This window comes from Rhinolophus sinicus, chromosome 4 (genome assembly GCF_057876585.1).
Source record: "Rhinolophus sinicus isolate RSI-liver-muscle chromosome 4, RSI-T2T, whole genome shotgun sequence".
NCBI lineage: Eukaryota > Metazoa > Chordata > Mammalia > Chiroptera > Rhinolophidae > Rhinolophus > Rhinolophus sinicus.
The window spans coordinates 78,757,489-78,776,628 of NC_142504.1; the positions used below are offsets into that span (position 1 = coordinate 78,757,489).

Genomic DNA, 19,140 nt, shown 5'->3' on the forward strand with positions numbered 1-19,140 from the left:
GGAGTTTTTCTCTCATCTTGAGAATGTTGACTTTTTGTTTCCTGCCATTCAAAAAGTGCAAGTGTCAGTGTATTTTTGGCAGTCAAACTACCTGGGGCTGTAGTTAATATCTCTTTTTTCTTTTTGTCCAAACATGACAGCTCTCAGGAATTTGTCTTTAACATGAGACATTCACCCTCTAAAAGTTCCTTTCTTGAGACTCTAGCTAGTATATGCATAATGTTTCGGTTCCTCCTCTTACGCTTTTTTAATAAAATGGACCAACTTAGCCAAAATAATTTTAAACTCTAATAGCCACTCAGGAAAGCCTTCATTTTAAGTCTACCTCAAGCCCTTTTCCCCCTTCAAAAGAAAGGATTCCCAGCATCTCAGGGTCAGTAGAATACATTCTTGATTGATATGCAGAAGCTTCTAAAAGACAAAACCACTTTTAAAAAACAGCTCTAAAATGATCCGAAAAGAAACGTGGCCATCTGAGCAGGTGCTTTAAAATTTCTTACTCTTTGTCCTGCCTGAAACCTGGCAAGATACTTCAAAGAATTTAATGACTATGATCAGAAATTTGACAGAATTAAAAGTCTGATAAGAATTTTTAAAGACTCCTCAGCAACTTTCCGCGCCATCCTGTGGAATGTAAACACAGCCTACAACTGACCTCACAGTTCCAGCCCCAGCCTCCCTAAAAATTGTCAAGGACAAATACAAAACTTACAGCTTCTCTAAAAATAGTAAAAGCCTTAGCTATCTGAACGAATAAACTTAACTTACTCCAACTGTTGTAAACTAGTGGATTTTTGCCTTATTGTACCTGTCTCCTGGCTGAAACTTTAAAAAAGAAACAATCAGGTCTCTGTGTACATCTGTCTATATATGTATATGGACATCTACCTCCAGAAGATATTAATAAAATTAGTTTGTAAAAAGCTGTTTAATTAACTTAAAGAAATTAAGCACTTACATAAATTAAGAACTATAACAGAAACTCATCCAAATGTTTTTCAGGTTCTGAAAAATTATTTAGTATTAAAGCTAATTTAAGTTTGTTGGTTTAGTTAAAACAGACATGTCTTTAGAGTTATCAGAATAAAGTATAATACTTTTATTCTACCTAAGCTAAGAAATTTGTCAAGAAAAATAACTTGGTATAATGAAATTTTCATAAGTAATCTAAACATATTTGTTAAAAACTAATAAATAAATGTAAATAGAATAAAAGATTTTTCAGTGAAACTCTAGCAATAATTATGTATGATGGTATATACACTTAAAGATAATTTCCTAATATCTTTTGGTATCTTGAAACTTGAACATTTTGCTAGCTAAATTAAATGATGGAAATCTGATGGAAATCTGCTGAATACTTAGATCATTTCCAAATAAGATCAAATAGTGAAACATTCATTAATTGCTAAAGAAGCCTAAGTGTACCTACTTTTAGCTCTTATTACATAGAAACTAAAATATAAATTTGGGTTTATTAATAAACATCTTTTGTGTCACAATGAAAGACTGTACTATTTAAAAGTGCACATTTCTTGAAACTATGAAATGTATTCATAAATTTGTCAATCTAAAAAAATACTGATATAAAAGTTCACAATTCGTTTTCATTAGAAATTGAGGCTTTTAAGGGTTAAAAATTCCAATATATGTAATTGAAACTACTAGGAATAATAAGGGAAACAAATGTAAGGTAAGGTGGATATGCATTTTCACTAAACTGAGGTAAAAGGTATGGAAATCCTTTTTTGAGGAAATTATTAATACAAGGAAAGCTATAAAAGGTTTGTGAAAAGGAATCTTGAGAGAAAATTCTGTGTATGGTCAAGCTAGATAAGATTGAATGAATTTATTATAAGCTTTAATATCAACAGGGTATTTATATAAAAATAAAACAGTATTCTTTCATCTGCTAAAGGGACAAAGTTCTCCTGTACATTTGGTATGCTGTCAATAAAAGATTATAAAGGGAAAGCAAAGATTTTGTGATTTCTTATGTTCTTTATCATCAGGTCTTTGATTGCTTAGGTAAACTGAGTTTTCTAAATATAAAAAGAGCTAAATTTTGCTTACAACTATTTAACTTTCTGTATTTACCTGTTAATGTTCTGTATTTACCTGTTTGTCACCATGATTATATGAATGAGTATTATTTCACAATGACCTATGAATCTATTTGATCAAGTGTTTTAAAAGTTTTGATATGTTTGATAAGCTCCCCAAAAATAAAAAATGAGTCTCTTTCTTAACCTGAAAAAAACAGATTTTTAAGAAGGATCCCTGAAATATTTCAAAAGATCTCTCTTTCTCTCTTAATAAAAGGGAAGACATCATACAAGAAATAAACTTGTATGCATATATTATTAAAATGTTCTAAAATTTTATAAAAATTTCTAAAAATCTGAAATACCCTGATATAATGTTTTGGTTTGTAATTCTAGCTGGTATCATAAAAAGTTGTGTGTTGCAAAGAAAAGCAACAAATTTCTTTGTCAATCGCACTGTAATCAGATCTTTAACCATGTTATTAAGTCTTGTCATTTACAGAGAGTCACTGTCTCACACTTTTTGCAAATCTGATTCATCTTCAGAGAGATTCATGGAGAGAACTCTTGACACTTACTCTAAAATAAAGGTTTCTGATAAACTTCCAGATTATACCATTAAACCCGGCAAGAATTTGCAGAACTCTAAGGAAAAACTGGATTCAAGCTAACAAAAGATAAAGGTCAGTGAGAATTCATAACATGGGACTGAAGAACTGATAAGGATGATTATAAACTTTATGACTTTTTCTTTAAAATATTACTTTTTTACACCTGAAATCTATGTAATTTTACTAGCAATTGTCACCCCAATAAATTTTTTTAAAAAGGATAAAAAAAAATATTACTTTTTTTATCTTTGTTTTCAGGATATAAGGAAATTTTTTATCCGAAGCTACATACAACCTACAGTAATTCGGTAAATTATACCTTTGTAAGCAGAATTCAAACATTTATCTTTTCCTTCCTACCTGATCCCTCAGAATTTGGAAACTCTTAGTGAGCATGCCTATTTTCATGGCCATGTAATTATTTACATAACTTCAATCAGAATCTTTTCTCTTTATACTAGGACTCAATTGGAAACACTAATTATATTACCAAGGCCTTGACTGGAACGTCATGTTTGAGAAAGACATGAATAGTCTCAGACATAACCAGACAGCTTTAAGGAAAAAAGACTGACTTACGGGAGCCTCCTTGGGAAAATCAGCCTGGTACACATTGCTTACAGGGTTCCCAGCAGCCTTACCAGGGAGACCTATGCGTTTAGATTTCCCTGCTTTTGATTTCCAATGAAAAGAGATGAAACAATAAAATATCACAAGCTAACAACCAGGAGATTATGTGTACTGGAAAAGACACCATCAAAAGGTCTTTTTAAATTTTTTTTTAACTTTTGTTTATTTAAGTGTGTGTTTTCAGGACCCATCAGCCCCAAGTCAAGTAGTTGTTTCAATCTAGTTGTGGAGGGCGCAGCTCACAGTGGACCATGTGGGGATCAAACCAGCAACCTTGGTGTTATGAGCACCGCACTCTAACCAACTGAGCTAACCGGCCACCCCCCAAAAGGACTCTTTATAACCAAGAAGGAAAAGACCGTATCAGGTAATTTTAAGTAATCAGTATATAGCAACAGAAAATTTGAAAATAAAAATTACTAAGGAAGTGAAGTAGATGGCATCTGTTGTGATCAGCTAATCCAAGGTTCTTGGCCAGGCGTGTATGTTCTACATCTTCATTTTCCCTCACTTTAGTTCACTCATACTCACAAATAAGAGGCCAACAACTCACTGTGATAGTTATCGTTTCCTTTTTTCCCCTTAATTTCTTCCTGGAAAGATAAACTCAGCATTGGATATGATCTTTAAACCTATTTCACAGGTCAAAACACGCAAGTGGTTGCAACACAGTCTCAGGTGTTCGATGCCTGGCGATGCCAACCCCAGCGAAGATGCCAGATTTGGAAGAATACCTTTTTCCTTGGGCAGGTGTTGCAATGAATGAATACATAATTAGAAACTTATCAAAAAATCTTACGGGAAATTGCGAGAGCTACCACCAAAGCAATAACCAACCAGGAAAAATGTTTAAATCCCCTTACACTAGTTGTATCAGGTAACAGAATTGCTCCTGACCATATCCTAGCTGAACAAGGTAGGGTTTGCTCTATTGTTAACATGTCTTGTTGTACCTGGGAAAAAAAAAAACCTCTGATGAAACAGAGATGGAATTAGATAAAAATCTAGGCACAAATCAAATGATTAAATACAGCGCCTCATGGTTCTTTGGTATCTTCAGCTGGCTTCCCTCTGGTACTGCCTCCTGGTTCAGATTTATTCTTCAAATTGGACTTAATGGTTTGTTATCACAGAAATTTTTCCTGTTACAAAACTTTGTGTTACATAGCTTGATGTTACACAGCCACCACTCAGATATCCAGTGAAAGCAGATGAAACAATCAAACATCTCAACACTGTGAGATGATCACTAAGAACTAGGAGACTTCATATGAGAAACTTCAAGAAACTACAGAGGATGTTTGCCTAAAGGAACAGGACCATACGGCCTTACTCTGTTCTGGGGCTCTTATTGCTCAAATGTGGTCTTAGGCTCCTTAAAACAAAAACAAAACAAAAAAAATCAAACATACACCCTCTTTCCTTCCTCTGTGGGACATGATATACTGGGAAAGTGCTTTCCCAGCAACAAAGGACCAATGATGCTTTTAATAATTGATCAGTGTGGCTTTCCAATGATTGATCTGTGATGCTTTCAAGGAAAGATCTTGATCAAAAGGGGGAAATGTGAACTATAATATAGACAGAACCACTTTAAAATGGAGCCAGAACTTCCATCCCAGAGGAACTGCCTTGATCATACTCCTCAAAACTTTGGAATGTTAAAATTGGGTAAAATAACCTTTGGGTCGAGCCTAAAGCAGCACTGTATTCCAAACAACTGTTTGTTATGATACCGGACTGAAAATCAAGATATTCTTTAGAACTAGCATCATTATGTTAGCTTATCTGCACCTACAGAAATTCCTTCCTTCTGTTAATGTAATTACTCCAATTCCCTTTCTCATAAATACCCCTTGCCTTCGCCTCCTAATTACAACACTATTTGGGTTTCTTAGAAGCCTGACTCAGTGCTTCTGTAACAGATATGCTTTTGGACCTCAAACACTTCGGGAGTAATTTTAGAATTCCTTAGCATACCAAGAACCAGCTCAGACTGTACTTCCTGGACAACTCAGATCACAGTTTCTTCCTTGCTGCACAGATAATAATACTCCTCCCCCACTGAAGGTGAGGCCATGAGGTTTATTGCTCTAGAACAAGAGGATGTATACAGAATGAAATATCCATCTAGGACAGAGGATTTGGGAAGAGGAAAAGACATAAGATGAGACCTGTGGCTCCTGATTGTAAGCCCACAGAGTAAAATGAGGGAACACTGACAATAAGCGTGTGGCATGTGGGATGCTGGAAAAGCTACCCTAGCAGACCACCTATCCCAGCACTCACCTGCAAGGTGGCCACAGCAAAGTAAACTCTGTAGTGTAGGCAGAGGGGAGGCCAAATTCTGGCTAACCATAGCTGCTCTTAGCTCCCATATGTCACTGAATTCCCACATGTCACCCTCGGCCACACTCCTGTGTGGATGAGTTCAATCAGCATACCTTGGCCGTGTAGCAGATGGAAGTGTGACAGAGGTTCGGGGTGACACAAAGCTAACAAGAGCCAAGGTGACTTTCCTGACAGTCCAGGAGTACCACCAATATCACATAACAAACTGAGGCACCTGAGTTTGACTTTGTCCCTAAGTTCTACTTCAGCTACAAATGCTTAAGGAGAACTAGGAAGAAAAGGGTCACTGAGGAACCAAAGGCTATACAAACACACAGCAAGGCTCACCTTTACATTTAAATGCCACCTCACGGGAGATGGGGGAAGGAAAGAGGTAAGAGGCTCTGGAAGATCAATCATTTACCAAAAAAGCTCCTGAGAGTGAGGTACCCAAAGACTAACATTTAGTCCTCCATATTCCCAGAGTGAGAGGTGCTGGTTGAAATATCAGAACTATTGTAGAAAATAAATTCTATTTCTTTGCATACTTGAGTATAATGTATGTGCAACCTTGTTGCACAAGGCACATTATGATTTGGCTGCTACCTATCCACCTAGCCTTATCCCTCACCCCCTCCTGCCTGCAGGTCTTTGCCATCTAGGTCACCTCTCACCTCAGGACCTTGGCACATGCTATTTCTTCTGGCTTGAACCCTTTTCTTCTCTAGTTTCACGTGGGTAAGTCCTACACATTCTTCATATGTCACCTTAGAATCAATTCCTCCACGAAGTTAATCTTTCAAGATCTATTTATATACCTCTCCTAAGAGGTTCCATGACATCCTGCACTTCTGTATTCTGATACATATTGTTAATGCAGACTAGTCTGATCTATTAATCAACTAGACTAGTCTCAGTGAGGAAAGGGATTCTGACTGATATGATCTCCAAGGTACTTCACACGACTCTGGGCATACAGGAAACATTCAAACCTGCTGGTTCAACTACAATGTCTCTGAGAAGAAAAATTATCACAGCATGCATCTTATGGGCACAGGCTTACTCTTATAAATCATAAGGTTTGGGATCCACTGACAGTTGTAAGACTGGATCTTAACTTCTCTGACTTTGAAGTAATTAGGAGAAGCATTTTACCTACTCTCGTGGGGGTTCTTTTTAGAATAAGAAATGGACATTTATTGCAAGCAAAACCACAAAACTCAGTGCTAAGTAAATGATAGAGTAGTGCATAAGAGAAAGTACATAAGTAGGTGCAAGAGAAAATTTTAAAAATCCATTCAAAACTTACCTTTGCAATTAATGTCAGCAATTACCTCATTCCTTTCCATAGTTTCTAATAGCTGTCTTACTTCTTCAGCATTGCCATTTCTGGCATGATGGAGAAGCCGTTGTTCTGCTTCTGTGTTCATTTCTATATTTAAAAAGTAATAATGTTACTATTATCTAAGATAATATTATTATTATCTAAATAGCGTTCAGATATTACCTGCCAAAAAGGGAAAAGAATGATCTTGATTTTGCAGCTAATAAGATAGACACAAAAACTGATTTAAAAAAATCAGTTTCAGGGCCAAAACATAACCCAGCCAGACTCCCTGCCTTTTGTATTACTATCAAAGAAGTACACTAGACATTTGGGGAAGTTTCTTAATCTCTCAAAGTCTCTGTTTCCTCATCTACAAAATACAACCAATCCCATGAGCTGTTGTAAAATTGTGTCTATAAAAGCATTCTGTCAAATACAAAGTATTTTTCAAACAGTTATTACATCAATAATTAGATAAAGTTAAAATATTGCCATTCAAAAAGAATTATTAAAAGACTGGCATAAATTAAAACATTCAAAACCTGTTCAAAAAAACCATTTTAAACAGAAAAAAATAAATTTTGATAAGTACCTTGGAGTCACTATTATTAGAAATAAATTTTTTCTTTCATATTTTCTTACCAAATATAGAGGACTATGAACAAATCTAAGGCATTTATGTCAACATGTTATGAATAACAATTCCTAAAAGTAATACAAATTTCATTCTTACTATTAATCAAATAAATACAAATAAACACAAAGAATTTTTCTGCACACCAGATTAGCAAAAAAAAAAAAAAAAGATTAAACACACCCAATGCTTGTATGGACAGGAAATGTGCACTCTGATAAAGTGCTAATATAAATGAATATAAATGGATACAATTTTTAATATGTTGTAGGGAGAGATGCAACAATTTGATAATATCAAATAATTTTCAAAATACACAAACACCTAGGGAGAATTCTGGGAAGATAGCATGGAGGATGCACCGGAAATCTTTCTCCCCACCTAGACAACAAAGGCACCAGGAAAATCTGATGTAACTATTTTGGAACTCTAGAATTTATTGAAGGCTTGCAACTACCAGGAAAAGATTTGGAAGGTAAACTATAGTTAATTTTGGTCAATTTCAGCTCTTAGCTCAGAAACAACTACCCATCCTCCAACCCCATCCTCATGGCCGGCAGCTATACAGTATTCCTGGAACAACCTATGGGAGCCAGGATTAACAAAAAGGATCTTGTCCTCCAAATATCAGGGCTCTGTGCTCTGATCACTGACTGCTGCTTCTGATCACAGAGGTGCAGGAAAAGAGGTGGGCAGCAATCGCTGCAAGACCCTCCCTCTCCCATTAAAGTGACTTCCAAGGAAGTTAAAGGGCCAGTGCCCTTTTCCCCCCCTCCATTTCTCTCTTTTTCCCCTTTTAAGAGCCAGACATTCAAGACTAGGAGATTCAAAACAACTGTATATATGGGAAAAATTAGAATGTGACTGCTCTTGCCCAGAGAAAGGCTCAGGAAAGACCTATGTAGACCTTAAGTTTATACCTTAGGCTGACCTGTGGCACAGAGACAGCCTACATCAATCAAAAGACAATAAACAACAAACAGAAAATCCTGGGGAAGGGAGAAAATATGATTTCCAGAGTTACCACATTATTAGATTCAAATGTCTACTATTTGACAAAAAAAAAAATCACAAGGCAACAAAAGATACAGGAAAGTATGGTCCATTCAAAGGAAAAAAATAAATCAACAAAAACTGTCCCTGAAAAGACCTGATGGCAGATATATACTAGACAGACTTTAATACAACTGTTTTAAAGATGCTCAAAGAACTAAAGGAAGATGTACGAAAATGACGTATGAACAAAATGGGAATATCAATAAAGAGAAAATCTAAAAAGAAACCAAAAAGAAATTCTGGAGCTGAAAATACAATAACTGAAATGAAAAACTTACTAGAGGGATTCAAAGGCAGATTTGAGCAGGCAGAAGAATCAACAAACTTGAAGATAGGACAATGGAAGTTACTGAATCTGAAGAACAGAAAGAAAAGATTTAAGTAAAGTGAATGAAGCCTAAGGGACCTCTGGAACACTATTAAGGGGACCAATATATGCATTGTGGGAGTCCCAGACAAAGAGAAAGGGGCAGGGAGAATATTTTAAGAAATAATGGCTGAACACTTCACCAATATGATAAAAGACTTGAATACATCCAAGAATCTCAACAAACTCCAAATGAGCTAACCTCAAGTGATGCAAATCGAGACACACTGGAATCAAATTTTCAAGCACCAAAGACAAAGAAATAATCTTGAAAGCAGAAAGAGAGAAGAAATAATCACATACAAGGGATTTTCAATAAATTTACCAGCAGATTACTCGTCAGAAACTTTGGAGTCCAGGAGACAGTGGGCTGATATAGTCAAAGTGCTAACAGAAAACAAGTGTCAACCAAGAATCCTGTATCCAGCAAACTGTCCCTCAAAATGAGGGAAAATTAAGACATTCCTAGAAAAACAAAAGCTGAGGGAGGTCATTATCTTTAGACCTGGCCTAGAAAGAAATGCTCAAGAGAGTCCTACAAGGTAAAATGAAAGGACATTAAACAGTAACTCAAAGCCATATGGAGAATAAACATCTCAATAAATGTAAATACAAGGGCAAATATAAATTGATTATTGTAACACTGGTTTTTAATTGTACTTTGTTTTCTACATGATTTAAGAAACACATTTAAAGAAAAAAAACAAGTATTAGTCTTGTTGATAAAAAGGGGGTACTGTAATAAATCAAACCGAGAGTTACCTTACAGGGTGATCTGATCAGAAATTCCTAATTGGGCAGGTCATGGTGGGTCTATAATTTTAGTAAAAGGTTTTTAAGCAAGCCCTGTCCACTGTTCTCGCGAATCTAATTTAACACACCTTTGACATGCCAGAAGTAATCCTCTTTTCCAGACCCCTCAAAGACTAACCACCCTCGTGGGAGCAAATAATCCTGTTACCCAGCCTGTACCTTGCATTCTCCCACCTTACTGCAATCTCACTTATGTTCCCTCTTTAATTCCAAATGTATTTTTTTAAAAAACACTCCAAAACTGACATTCTCTGAATCATCTGAGCTTGCTTCCTGGCAATGTCCTTAGTTTGGCTCAAATAAACTCATAAAACTTCTCTATAGGTTTGGACATTTCTTACATTCACAGTCTAAAAGCTAGTATTATTGTAACTTTGGTTTGTAATTCCAAATCTTGTTTTCTGGATAATCTGAGACTATTTCAAAGAATTATTGGTTTATGATTTGGGGCATACAATGTATAAAGATGAAATTTTGTGACAACCACCAAAAGGTGCAGAGTTTTTGTATGTTATTGAAGCTGGTATAAATTCAAACTGGTGTGTCAATTTTAGGATGTGGAAAGTAATCCCCACGGCAACCACAAAGAAAATAGCTATAGAATGTACACAAAAGAAAATGAGAAAAGAATTTAAATATTTCAGTACAAAAGAATCAACTAAACACAAAACAAGACAATAATGCAGGAAATGGGGAAAAAAGTGATTAAGGCATATAAATAAATGATAGAAGTCCCTCCTTATCAATAATTACTTAAATGTAAATAGATTAAATTCTCCAACAATGACAGAGATTGGAAGAATGGATAAAAACACATGATCCAACTATATGCTGTCCAGAAGAGACTCACTTTAAAGCCAAAGACACTAGTACATTGAAGGTGAAAGGATGGAAAAAGATATTCCATGCAAATAGTAACCAAAACAGAGCAGGTATGATGACACTAATAGCAGACACAAGAGACTTTAAATTTTTAAAAGTTTACAAGAGATAAAGAAAGGCATTATGTATTAATAAAAGTTTCAACATAGGGGCCGGCCCAGTGGCTCAGGCGGTTGGAGCTCCGTGCTCCTGGCTCCGAAGGCTGCCGGTTGGATTCCCACATGGGCCAGTGGGCTCTCAACCACAGGGTTGTCAATTCGGTTCCTCGAGTCCCGCAAGGGATGGTGGGCTCTGCCCCCTGCAACTAGGATTGAGCACAGCACCTTGAGCTGGGCTGCCTCCCGGATGGCTCGGTTGTTGGTTGGAGCGCGGGCTCTCAACCACAAGGTTGCCAGTTCAATTCCTCGACTCCGGCAGGGGATGGTGGGCAGCGCCCCCTGCAACTAAAATTGAACATGGCACCTTGAGCTGAGCTGCCGCTGAGCTCCCGGATGGCTCAGTTGGTTGAAGCGTGTCCTCTCAACCACAAGGTTGCCGGTTTGGCTCCCGCAAGGGATGGTGGGCTGTGCCCCCTGCAACTAGCAACAGCAACTGGACCTGGAGCTGAGCTGCGCCCTCCGCAACTAAGACTGAAAGGACAACTTGAAGCTGAACAGAACCCTCCACAACTAAGACTGAAAGGACAACAACTTGACTTGGAGAAAAGTCTTGAAAGTGCACGCTGTTCCCCAATAAAGTCCTGTTCCCCTTCCCCAATAAAATCTTAAAAAAAAAAAAAAAGTTTCAACACAGCAGCAATATATAACAATTATAAACATGTACATAACTAAAACAGATTATCAAAATATATAAAGCAAAAACTGTGATAATTAAAGGAAGAAACAGTTCCACAATAGTTGGAAACTTCAATACCCCACTCACAATAAAGAACTGAATAACCAGACAGAAGATAACTAAGCAAATAGAGAACTTAACACAATAAACCAATTAGATCTAACACATAGAGGACTCTATCCAACACAACTTCTCACGTGTACATGGACATTTTCCAACATGAGATCATACGTTAGGTCACAAATTAAGTCTCAATAGATTGTAAAAGATACATATCATAAAATATGTTCTCCAACCACAATGGGATGAAGTTAGAAATCAGTAACAGAAGAAAAACTGGAAAATTCACAAAGTTGTGGAAATTAAACAACATACTTTTAAACAACCAATGGATCAAGGAAGAAATCACAAGGGAATAAGAAAATGCTTAGACAAATGAAAATGAACATACAACATACAAAGTGGTGCTAAGGGGAAAATTCATAGCTACAAATGCTTACATTAAAAAGCAAGAAAGCTCTCAAATCACCAACCTAACTTTACAACTTAAGGAAATAGAAAAAAAAAAAAAAAAAAAAAAAAAACCTAAAAAGGACAAAGTAAACCCAAAGATCACAGAAGGAAAACTATAAAGATTAAACCAGAGATAAACAATATAGAGAATAGAAAAATAGAGAAAAATCAATAAAATCAGAATTTGGTTCTTTGAAAAGGTCAGTAAAACTGACAAACCTTTAGCTAGACTGAAAAAAAGACTCAAATTACTAAAATCAGACATGAAAGGAAGGACATTACTACCAATTCTACAGAAATAAAAAGATTTATAAAAGAGTACTGAGAACAATTACATGACAATAAATTGGATAACCTAGATAAAATGGACAAAGTCCTAGAAATATAAAACTCTACTAATACCAACTCATAAAGAAAGAGACCTCGGAACAGACCTACAACAAGTAAGTCTGAATCAGTAATCAAAAAAAATATCCTGACAAAGAAAAGCCCTAGAATGTAAAATGGTAGAGCCACTGTGGAAAACCATATGGTGATTCTTTAAAAATTAAAAATAGAATTGCCATATGATCCAGCAATTCCACTTCTGGGTATACACCCAAAAGAACTGAAAGCAGGGTCTTGAAGAGATACTTGTACATCCATGTTCACAGCAGCAATATTCACAATAGCTAAAATATGGAAACAACCTAAGTCTCCACTAACAAACAAATGGATAAGCAAAATATGGTATATACAATTTGTACACACAATGGAGTATCATTCAGCCTTTAAAATGGAAGGAAATTCTGCAATATGCTACAGCATGGATGAACCATGATGACATTATGTTAAGTGAATGAGCTAGCCACAAAAAGAAACATTATATGATTTATAGTACTTAGAGTAGTCAAAATCATAGAGACAGAAGTTAAATGATGGTTGCCAGAGAATTAGGGAAGAGGGGAATGAGGAGTTGTTTATGGGACAGAGTTTCAGTTTTACAAATGAAAAGTTACAGAGACGGATGGTGGTGATCATAGCACAGTATTATGAATGTATTTAATACCACTGAACTGTACACTTAAAAATACTTAAGATGGTAAACCGTATATTTTAGAATAAAAATGAAAAAATACACATACGTCATTTTCTTTGCCAAATAGCTCAATTTCTAGAAATCTATCCTGTGGAAATGTTTACACGAGATTATTTTCTAAGCATGTTCTTAAAGACTATTATTTACAATTTACAATAGTGAAAAGGTAGAAACAAGTCCACATCCCTCAATAGAGGACTGGTTAAATACATCCTCTAGAGAAGCTAAAAGAGATGGCCTATAAACTGGAGTATGGAAGACAGAATTGAACGTATGGTTTCAAAAAATAGCCATCTATGCATAGTGAGCACCATGACCCTCAGCCCTCTTTCTTTCATCAGCTTTTCTAATCTGGCAATCCAGGTTCTACCCTCCGAGAGGAGACTAAGCTAGTTATGGACCCTAGAGAAGAACATATTCTAAGAAGAAAGATACCAGGAGCTCCAAACAAATGGCCAAGCCAGATAAATCCTATAATGAAGCTGGCAGTCAATAAGGCCCACCTACTTTCTCAGTTTCCAATCAGATTTCTAGTTCCCCACTTTTAAACAAGAGCCAATAAACAAGGATGGAGCCTCTAAAATATGAAAGGCAGAGACCAAAGCCAAGCAAAAAGGCAGGAAAAAAAAGCAACTTGGAAAAAAACAATTATTCAGAGGATCTGTTAAAAAAGAAAAACTAACATTCATAGAGGATAAAAAAATATCTCCTTAAACAAAAACAAGATGCCATACTAAAATGTAAAATAACAATAAAATTGGAGAATAAAAGAACTTTAGCCATTAAAAATGGTAGCAAAAGTTAAAAGCGCAATAAAAGAGTTGGAAAATAAGACTGAAATATGTCTTAGAAAATAAAGCTGTTAAGAAAACACAAGAGAAAATATAAGAGAATTAAGAGGACTGGTCCAAGAGGTTGAACTTCCAAATAATAGAAGTTCTAGAAAAAGAAAATAGGGAGGAAATAAAAAACTGCAAGAAAATTTTACAGAATAAAAGGGCCCAATAAGAGCCCAGCAGTGCTGAAACTATAGACAAAAGAGACCCCACCAAGGCACATCATCACAAAATTTTAGAACTTTGGAGACAAAGAATATCCCATAAGCTTCCAGGGAAGGAAAAGTATATATATAAGGTAATAAAGGAGCAGGTATCAGAATGATTTTGACTTCTCAACCTCAACACAAGCAGCTGCTAAAAGACAACAAAGCAATACCCCAAAGTTCTAGAGAAAAATTATTTCCAACCCAAAATTTAAAGCAGACACTTAAAGGCAGGGGTAGAATAAAGACGTTTTTAGCCATGCAAGGATGCACTCACCTGCCACGCATCATTTCTCAGGAAACTACTACTGGAGGATATGGTCCACCAAAATTCATAAACCAAGAAAGGAAGTTGTGAAATACAGGAAATTCACAAAGGAAGTTCCCCAGAGTAAAGGGAGACATCTGAAATTTAGCTGTGTGCTTAGCCTGGCTCTTATCCATTCTTGGTTCTTCTGGGTTTTCTGTTAATCCCATTTCTGAATTCCATGTTCTTCTACCTGACCAGCTGAGGGTACTCATTCCACCCCAGGAAGTGTTCTGCTTCCACCTATCCCTGAGAAGTAGAGGTTGGTCTCTGTGAGCCTCCCCCTTCTCTCCCCGCCCCCCGTACCCACACAAACTCCTGCCAGCCAGGGGCCCAGAACCCAGAACCAGGGGTCCCCTTATAGGCCTATCAAGTAACCATACTGTAAACCCTGTTCCCAGCACTCACTCAAGGCCAGGCTCACTGCCTCTTCAAAGGGCTCACATAACCTCTGACGGGAGCCAAACCCAAACTCTGACCAACAGACTTATTTTCAGTGTATATTTTCCTGGGAGACTTCATCTAATAGTGACCATGACACCCTTTCTTCACATAACTCGTTAATCAGCTTTTAAACTAACCACCTCTGCATTCATCTATGTGCATATTTATTAAAATTAAACATCTGACTAATCATTTTAAAAGTTTCATTGTACTTATATTCATTTTAGCACTGATATAAAGCAAAAACATTAAAGAATGTCCATCAATAAAGGTTTGCTCACCTAACTGAATACTATGAAACCATTAAAAAGGTAAAATAATTTCTAAAACTGTGGAGTTGCAATATATTGTTAGGTCGGATGGTCTCAACACAGCATAATCTCTACATGTGTTCTATATAGTCATAAAGAGTGGGAAAATACACCAGGATAATAACAGTGGTTACTTACTCCATGCAGTAAAATTATGAATGGTTTTAAATGTCTTCTTTTCACAGTCGTATTTTCTAAATTTCCTACAACATAAAGGAATTCCTTTATAAGAAAATATAAGTTATTAAAGATAACAAATCTTCAAGTCAAAATTAAATGAATATTTTTAAGTTCTTCAATTTCTGTGTAATAAATATGAAAAGGATAAACATCTATCATGTATTTAAACAGGCCATTGTAATATATTAGCCATGCCAGTTGCTCATAAACGCTGGGATTGGGGTTAAAATGTATTTAACAAATGTTTCTTGAGTATGTACCAATGGTAGGTTCTGCTATAGGCACTGCAGGTACAATGATGAACAAGACAATCCCTGCCGCCCAGAAACAGGACAAACAATAATCACACCAACATGTGCCAAGTACAGTAAAATACAAGGGACAGCGGCTGTACAGAAAAGAGGGGAGATTAGCTACTCACCTGCATTAGTTATGGAAGGGATCACAGAGAAAGTGAAATTTAAGCTGAGACTTGAATGAGGAATTCACCAAGACCACCAGGTTGAACAAGGTTTCTAACCTGAACACCTGTTAGAAAAGAAACAATCTTGGGTGAAGATGTGATTCCATTTTGGTCATGGTGAGTTTGAGATTCCCATGGGAAATGGAGAGGGAGGTATCCCATGTGCAATTAACTAATACCAGTTTGAGTACGCTAGAGAATGCTCTCCTAGGCTAGAATTCCAACAGTGAGTTATCAGCATATCATTGGTCTTTAAATTCGTAAGGGTAAAAAAGACCCCTTCTCCTAGAAGAAGACTAACATTTAAGGTGAAGGAGACCAGGGACTGAGAACTAGCAAAAAGGACTAAGGGTGGAGGAGAACACAGAAGAGTGTTGGTGGTAGCACTGAAACCAAGAGAGAAGAGTGTTTCAAGGGAGTCAGATTGCTGTGAAATGCCCAGGAAAGGCAACGACCAGACCTGCAAATGACAATTGGTTGGGCAAGTAGGAGGCCACTGATGAACTCAAGAATACTCAGTGCAAATGACAGAGACAAAAAACAGATTTGGGTAAATTGAGAAGTTAAAGTGGGATAATGGGGAGGAGTCCACCAGACTCCTTTAAGATAACTTGGTTCTGAAGAGCTGGTGATAGCCTCAGTTTTAGTATATTAGATACCTGGGTATGTTTATAGGCAGTGGGGCAAGTGTCAGGAGAGAGGGAAAGCTGTAAATACAGGTGAAAGGAAGGGAGAAGGAGAGACTGAACAAGATCCTAGAAGAGACTGAAGCAGGTGGATGAAAGCCCAAGATGACTGCCATTTCCCTAAAAAAAGAAACAGATTCTTAGGTACCGTTAACAGGAAAGAGGGTTCTTACTACACAACGGGATGTTGGGGGTGTTGGGGAGGGGAGGAGGAACAGAAGTAAATAAAATAGTATTTTAAAATTAAGAGGGGAACAAGGCCAGTTAAATTTCACCAAGACAGAAAAATAAAACAAAACTCTTGTTGCTCTATGCCTAAATCCCATATGTATCCATTTTAACACAGGCAAAATATTCTGAAGGCAACTTAGACATTCTCTCCTTTTCAATGTAATTTAACACTTCACCCATCAAAACTAGTTACTCTATCTGTAGACTGAACCAACTCTAAAGGTTTGTCAACTGTAAAACTTGGAACTTACTCAAATAAGCAATACCATGAGGATAAATTCCAAAATGCAAACAGGCATTTTCGATCCTTTCCCTTTATCAACTTCCATTACTTTAAAAAGGAGTGGCAGGGATGGCCGGGTGGCTCAGCTGATTAGCGCGCAAGCTCTTAACAAGGTTGCCAGTTCAATTCCCACATGGGATGGTGGGCTGTGCCCCCTGCAGCTAAGATTGAAAATGGTGACTGGACTTAGAACTGAGCTGCGCTCTCCACAAATAGATTGAAGGACAATGACTTGGAGCTGATAGGCCCTGGAGAAACACACTGTTCCCCAATTTAAAAAAAAAAAAATGAGTGGCACTGGTGGGAGGGGACTGACACTTTCTCCTATCTCCCCTTAGAAACAAATTTATAAAATCATGTATACATTTAAAACTTACTTCCACAAACAAATCATCTTTTTGGAGCAGAAAACAGTAAAACTACATTTTTATAGCAAAATAATTTCCTAGTGGCTCTAACACCCAGTCAAAATAGCACAACTCCAAAAAAATACCTGTAATTTAAAAACCAACTGAACATCCTAAAATACCAGTATAATAAAATGATCTCTAAGTTCCTTTCAGCTATGCTACAAAGAAACTACTAAGAAAATGTTCCAAACCAAGGCATAAAAACATTCCTATTTCTTTTTTCATCCAGGAACCATCACAACTAAAAGCCCATTGCTGTCTATGCAGACCTCAATAAGTAGAATATCATTCTTAGTATCACTAGTATCTAAAACCTTATTCCTTAAGGGGCACCTACTAAGTCACCAGCACCAGCTGGGAAGGTGTCCAATGTGACAGCCCCTAGAAGCTGCAGTTTCCCCATTAACACCTGGTGGTGATGAGGGTAATTTAAGTCCTCACTTTGTGTGTGAATAGGTTCTGCAACTTTAAATGACATATAATAAAACCAATTTTACCATAGGATAAGTGATATAAACAAGAGTTAAGTTCCTAGGCATGTCATCATTATAAGGAATAAGGATTCAAGGACCAGCTGTATCACCATTCCAATCGCGATTACCACACAAGGAGATGAATCAATAAACCACTTAATTGGGGCAGCAAGGTGGCTCAGTTGGTTAGGGCACGAGCTCTCAACAAGATTGCCAGTTCAATTCCCATATGGGATGCTGCACTGCGCCCCCTGCAACTAAAGACTGAAAACGGCGACTAGACTTGGAGCTGAGCTGCGTTGAAGGACAACGACTTGGAGCTGATGGGCCCTGGAGAAACATAGTGTTTCCTCAATATTCCCCAATAATTAATAAATAAATAAACCACTTAATTGAGGGCCTACCACATTCCAGATATTGTCCTAAACTTTGATGACACACTAATGAATAAAACCAGGACTTCTACTAGACCTGGAGAACTTATAAATGCTATAAGGAAGACAAGTGCACAAGTAAATTACTAGCCACATCTCTCAAGAGATCTGACTTTCCCTCTCCACCTCCACCCTCAACTATATGGATCCTCTTTATAAACCCTCAGTTGTTTTTTTTTGTTTTTTTTTTTGGCCACAACATGTCTGCCTGTAGGTATAACTAGATGGGGTCGTTTCTTTGGTTCCTGCCTACACTACACTGTAAACTGGATTAGAAAACGAATCCCGTATCTATTACATTCCCCACTATATCCCTAGTACCTAGCAAGGTGCCTAGAACACAGTCTACAATCAAATACTAATATTAATTAAACGGACAGATGGATGAATGGATGGGACTTAGTTCTTTGAGAACAAGGCAATCAAGTTTCCCTATAGCAGGGTCTGAAGACGATGTATTTATGAGTGGCACACCTTTATCTAGTGACAAAAAAATTAATTTAAGTTTCTTCTTATATGCCACAAGAAGTAAATTGATACCAAGAGGGACAAATTTTAAAAATACACACTCTAGGATTATTTAGGATTGGCGCTACTTCTTTAATTTGATGCATCTCTAATTTATGTTATTTAATTTCTGTGATTAACAGTTAACTTCAGAAAAAATACAAAATAAAAGAATCGAAATTCACGTTGAACAGACTTTTTACAACGTTCTTTGGAACCATAAGAGCTTATTTCAGAAAAGTACTTTG

General features: G+C 36.7%; 1 protein-coding gene across 4 annotated transcripts in view; it reads right to left on the reverse strand.

Annotated features, from left to right (window-relative positions):
• OSBPL1A (oxysterol binding protein like 1A) overlaps positions 1 to 19,140 on the reverse strand; it is a 210,833-nt gene that overhangs the window by 185,872 nt on the left and 5,821 nt on the right. For 3 of the 4 annotated variants that reach the window (XM_019741215.3, XM_088797939.1, XM_088797940.1), the window contains one exon: positions 6,927 to 7,049. In XM_019741215.3, coding sequence (XP_019596774.2) covers positions 6,927 to 7,047 — 121 coding nt within the window. In that variant the 5' untranslated portion in view covers positions 7,048 to 7,049. Of the gene's footprint in view, positions 1 to 6,926; positions 7,050 to 15,363; positions 15,429 to 15,826; positions 15,934 to 19,140 lie in introns of those variants that run through there. The other variant, XM_019741214.3, reaches the window with a different exon arrangement.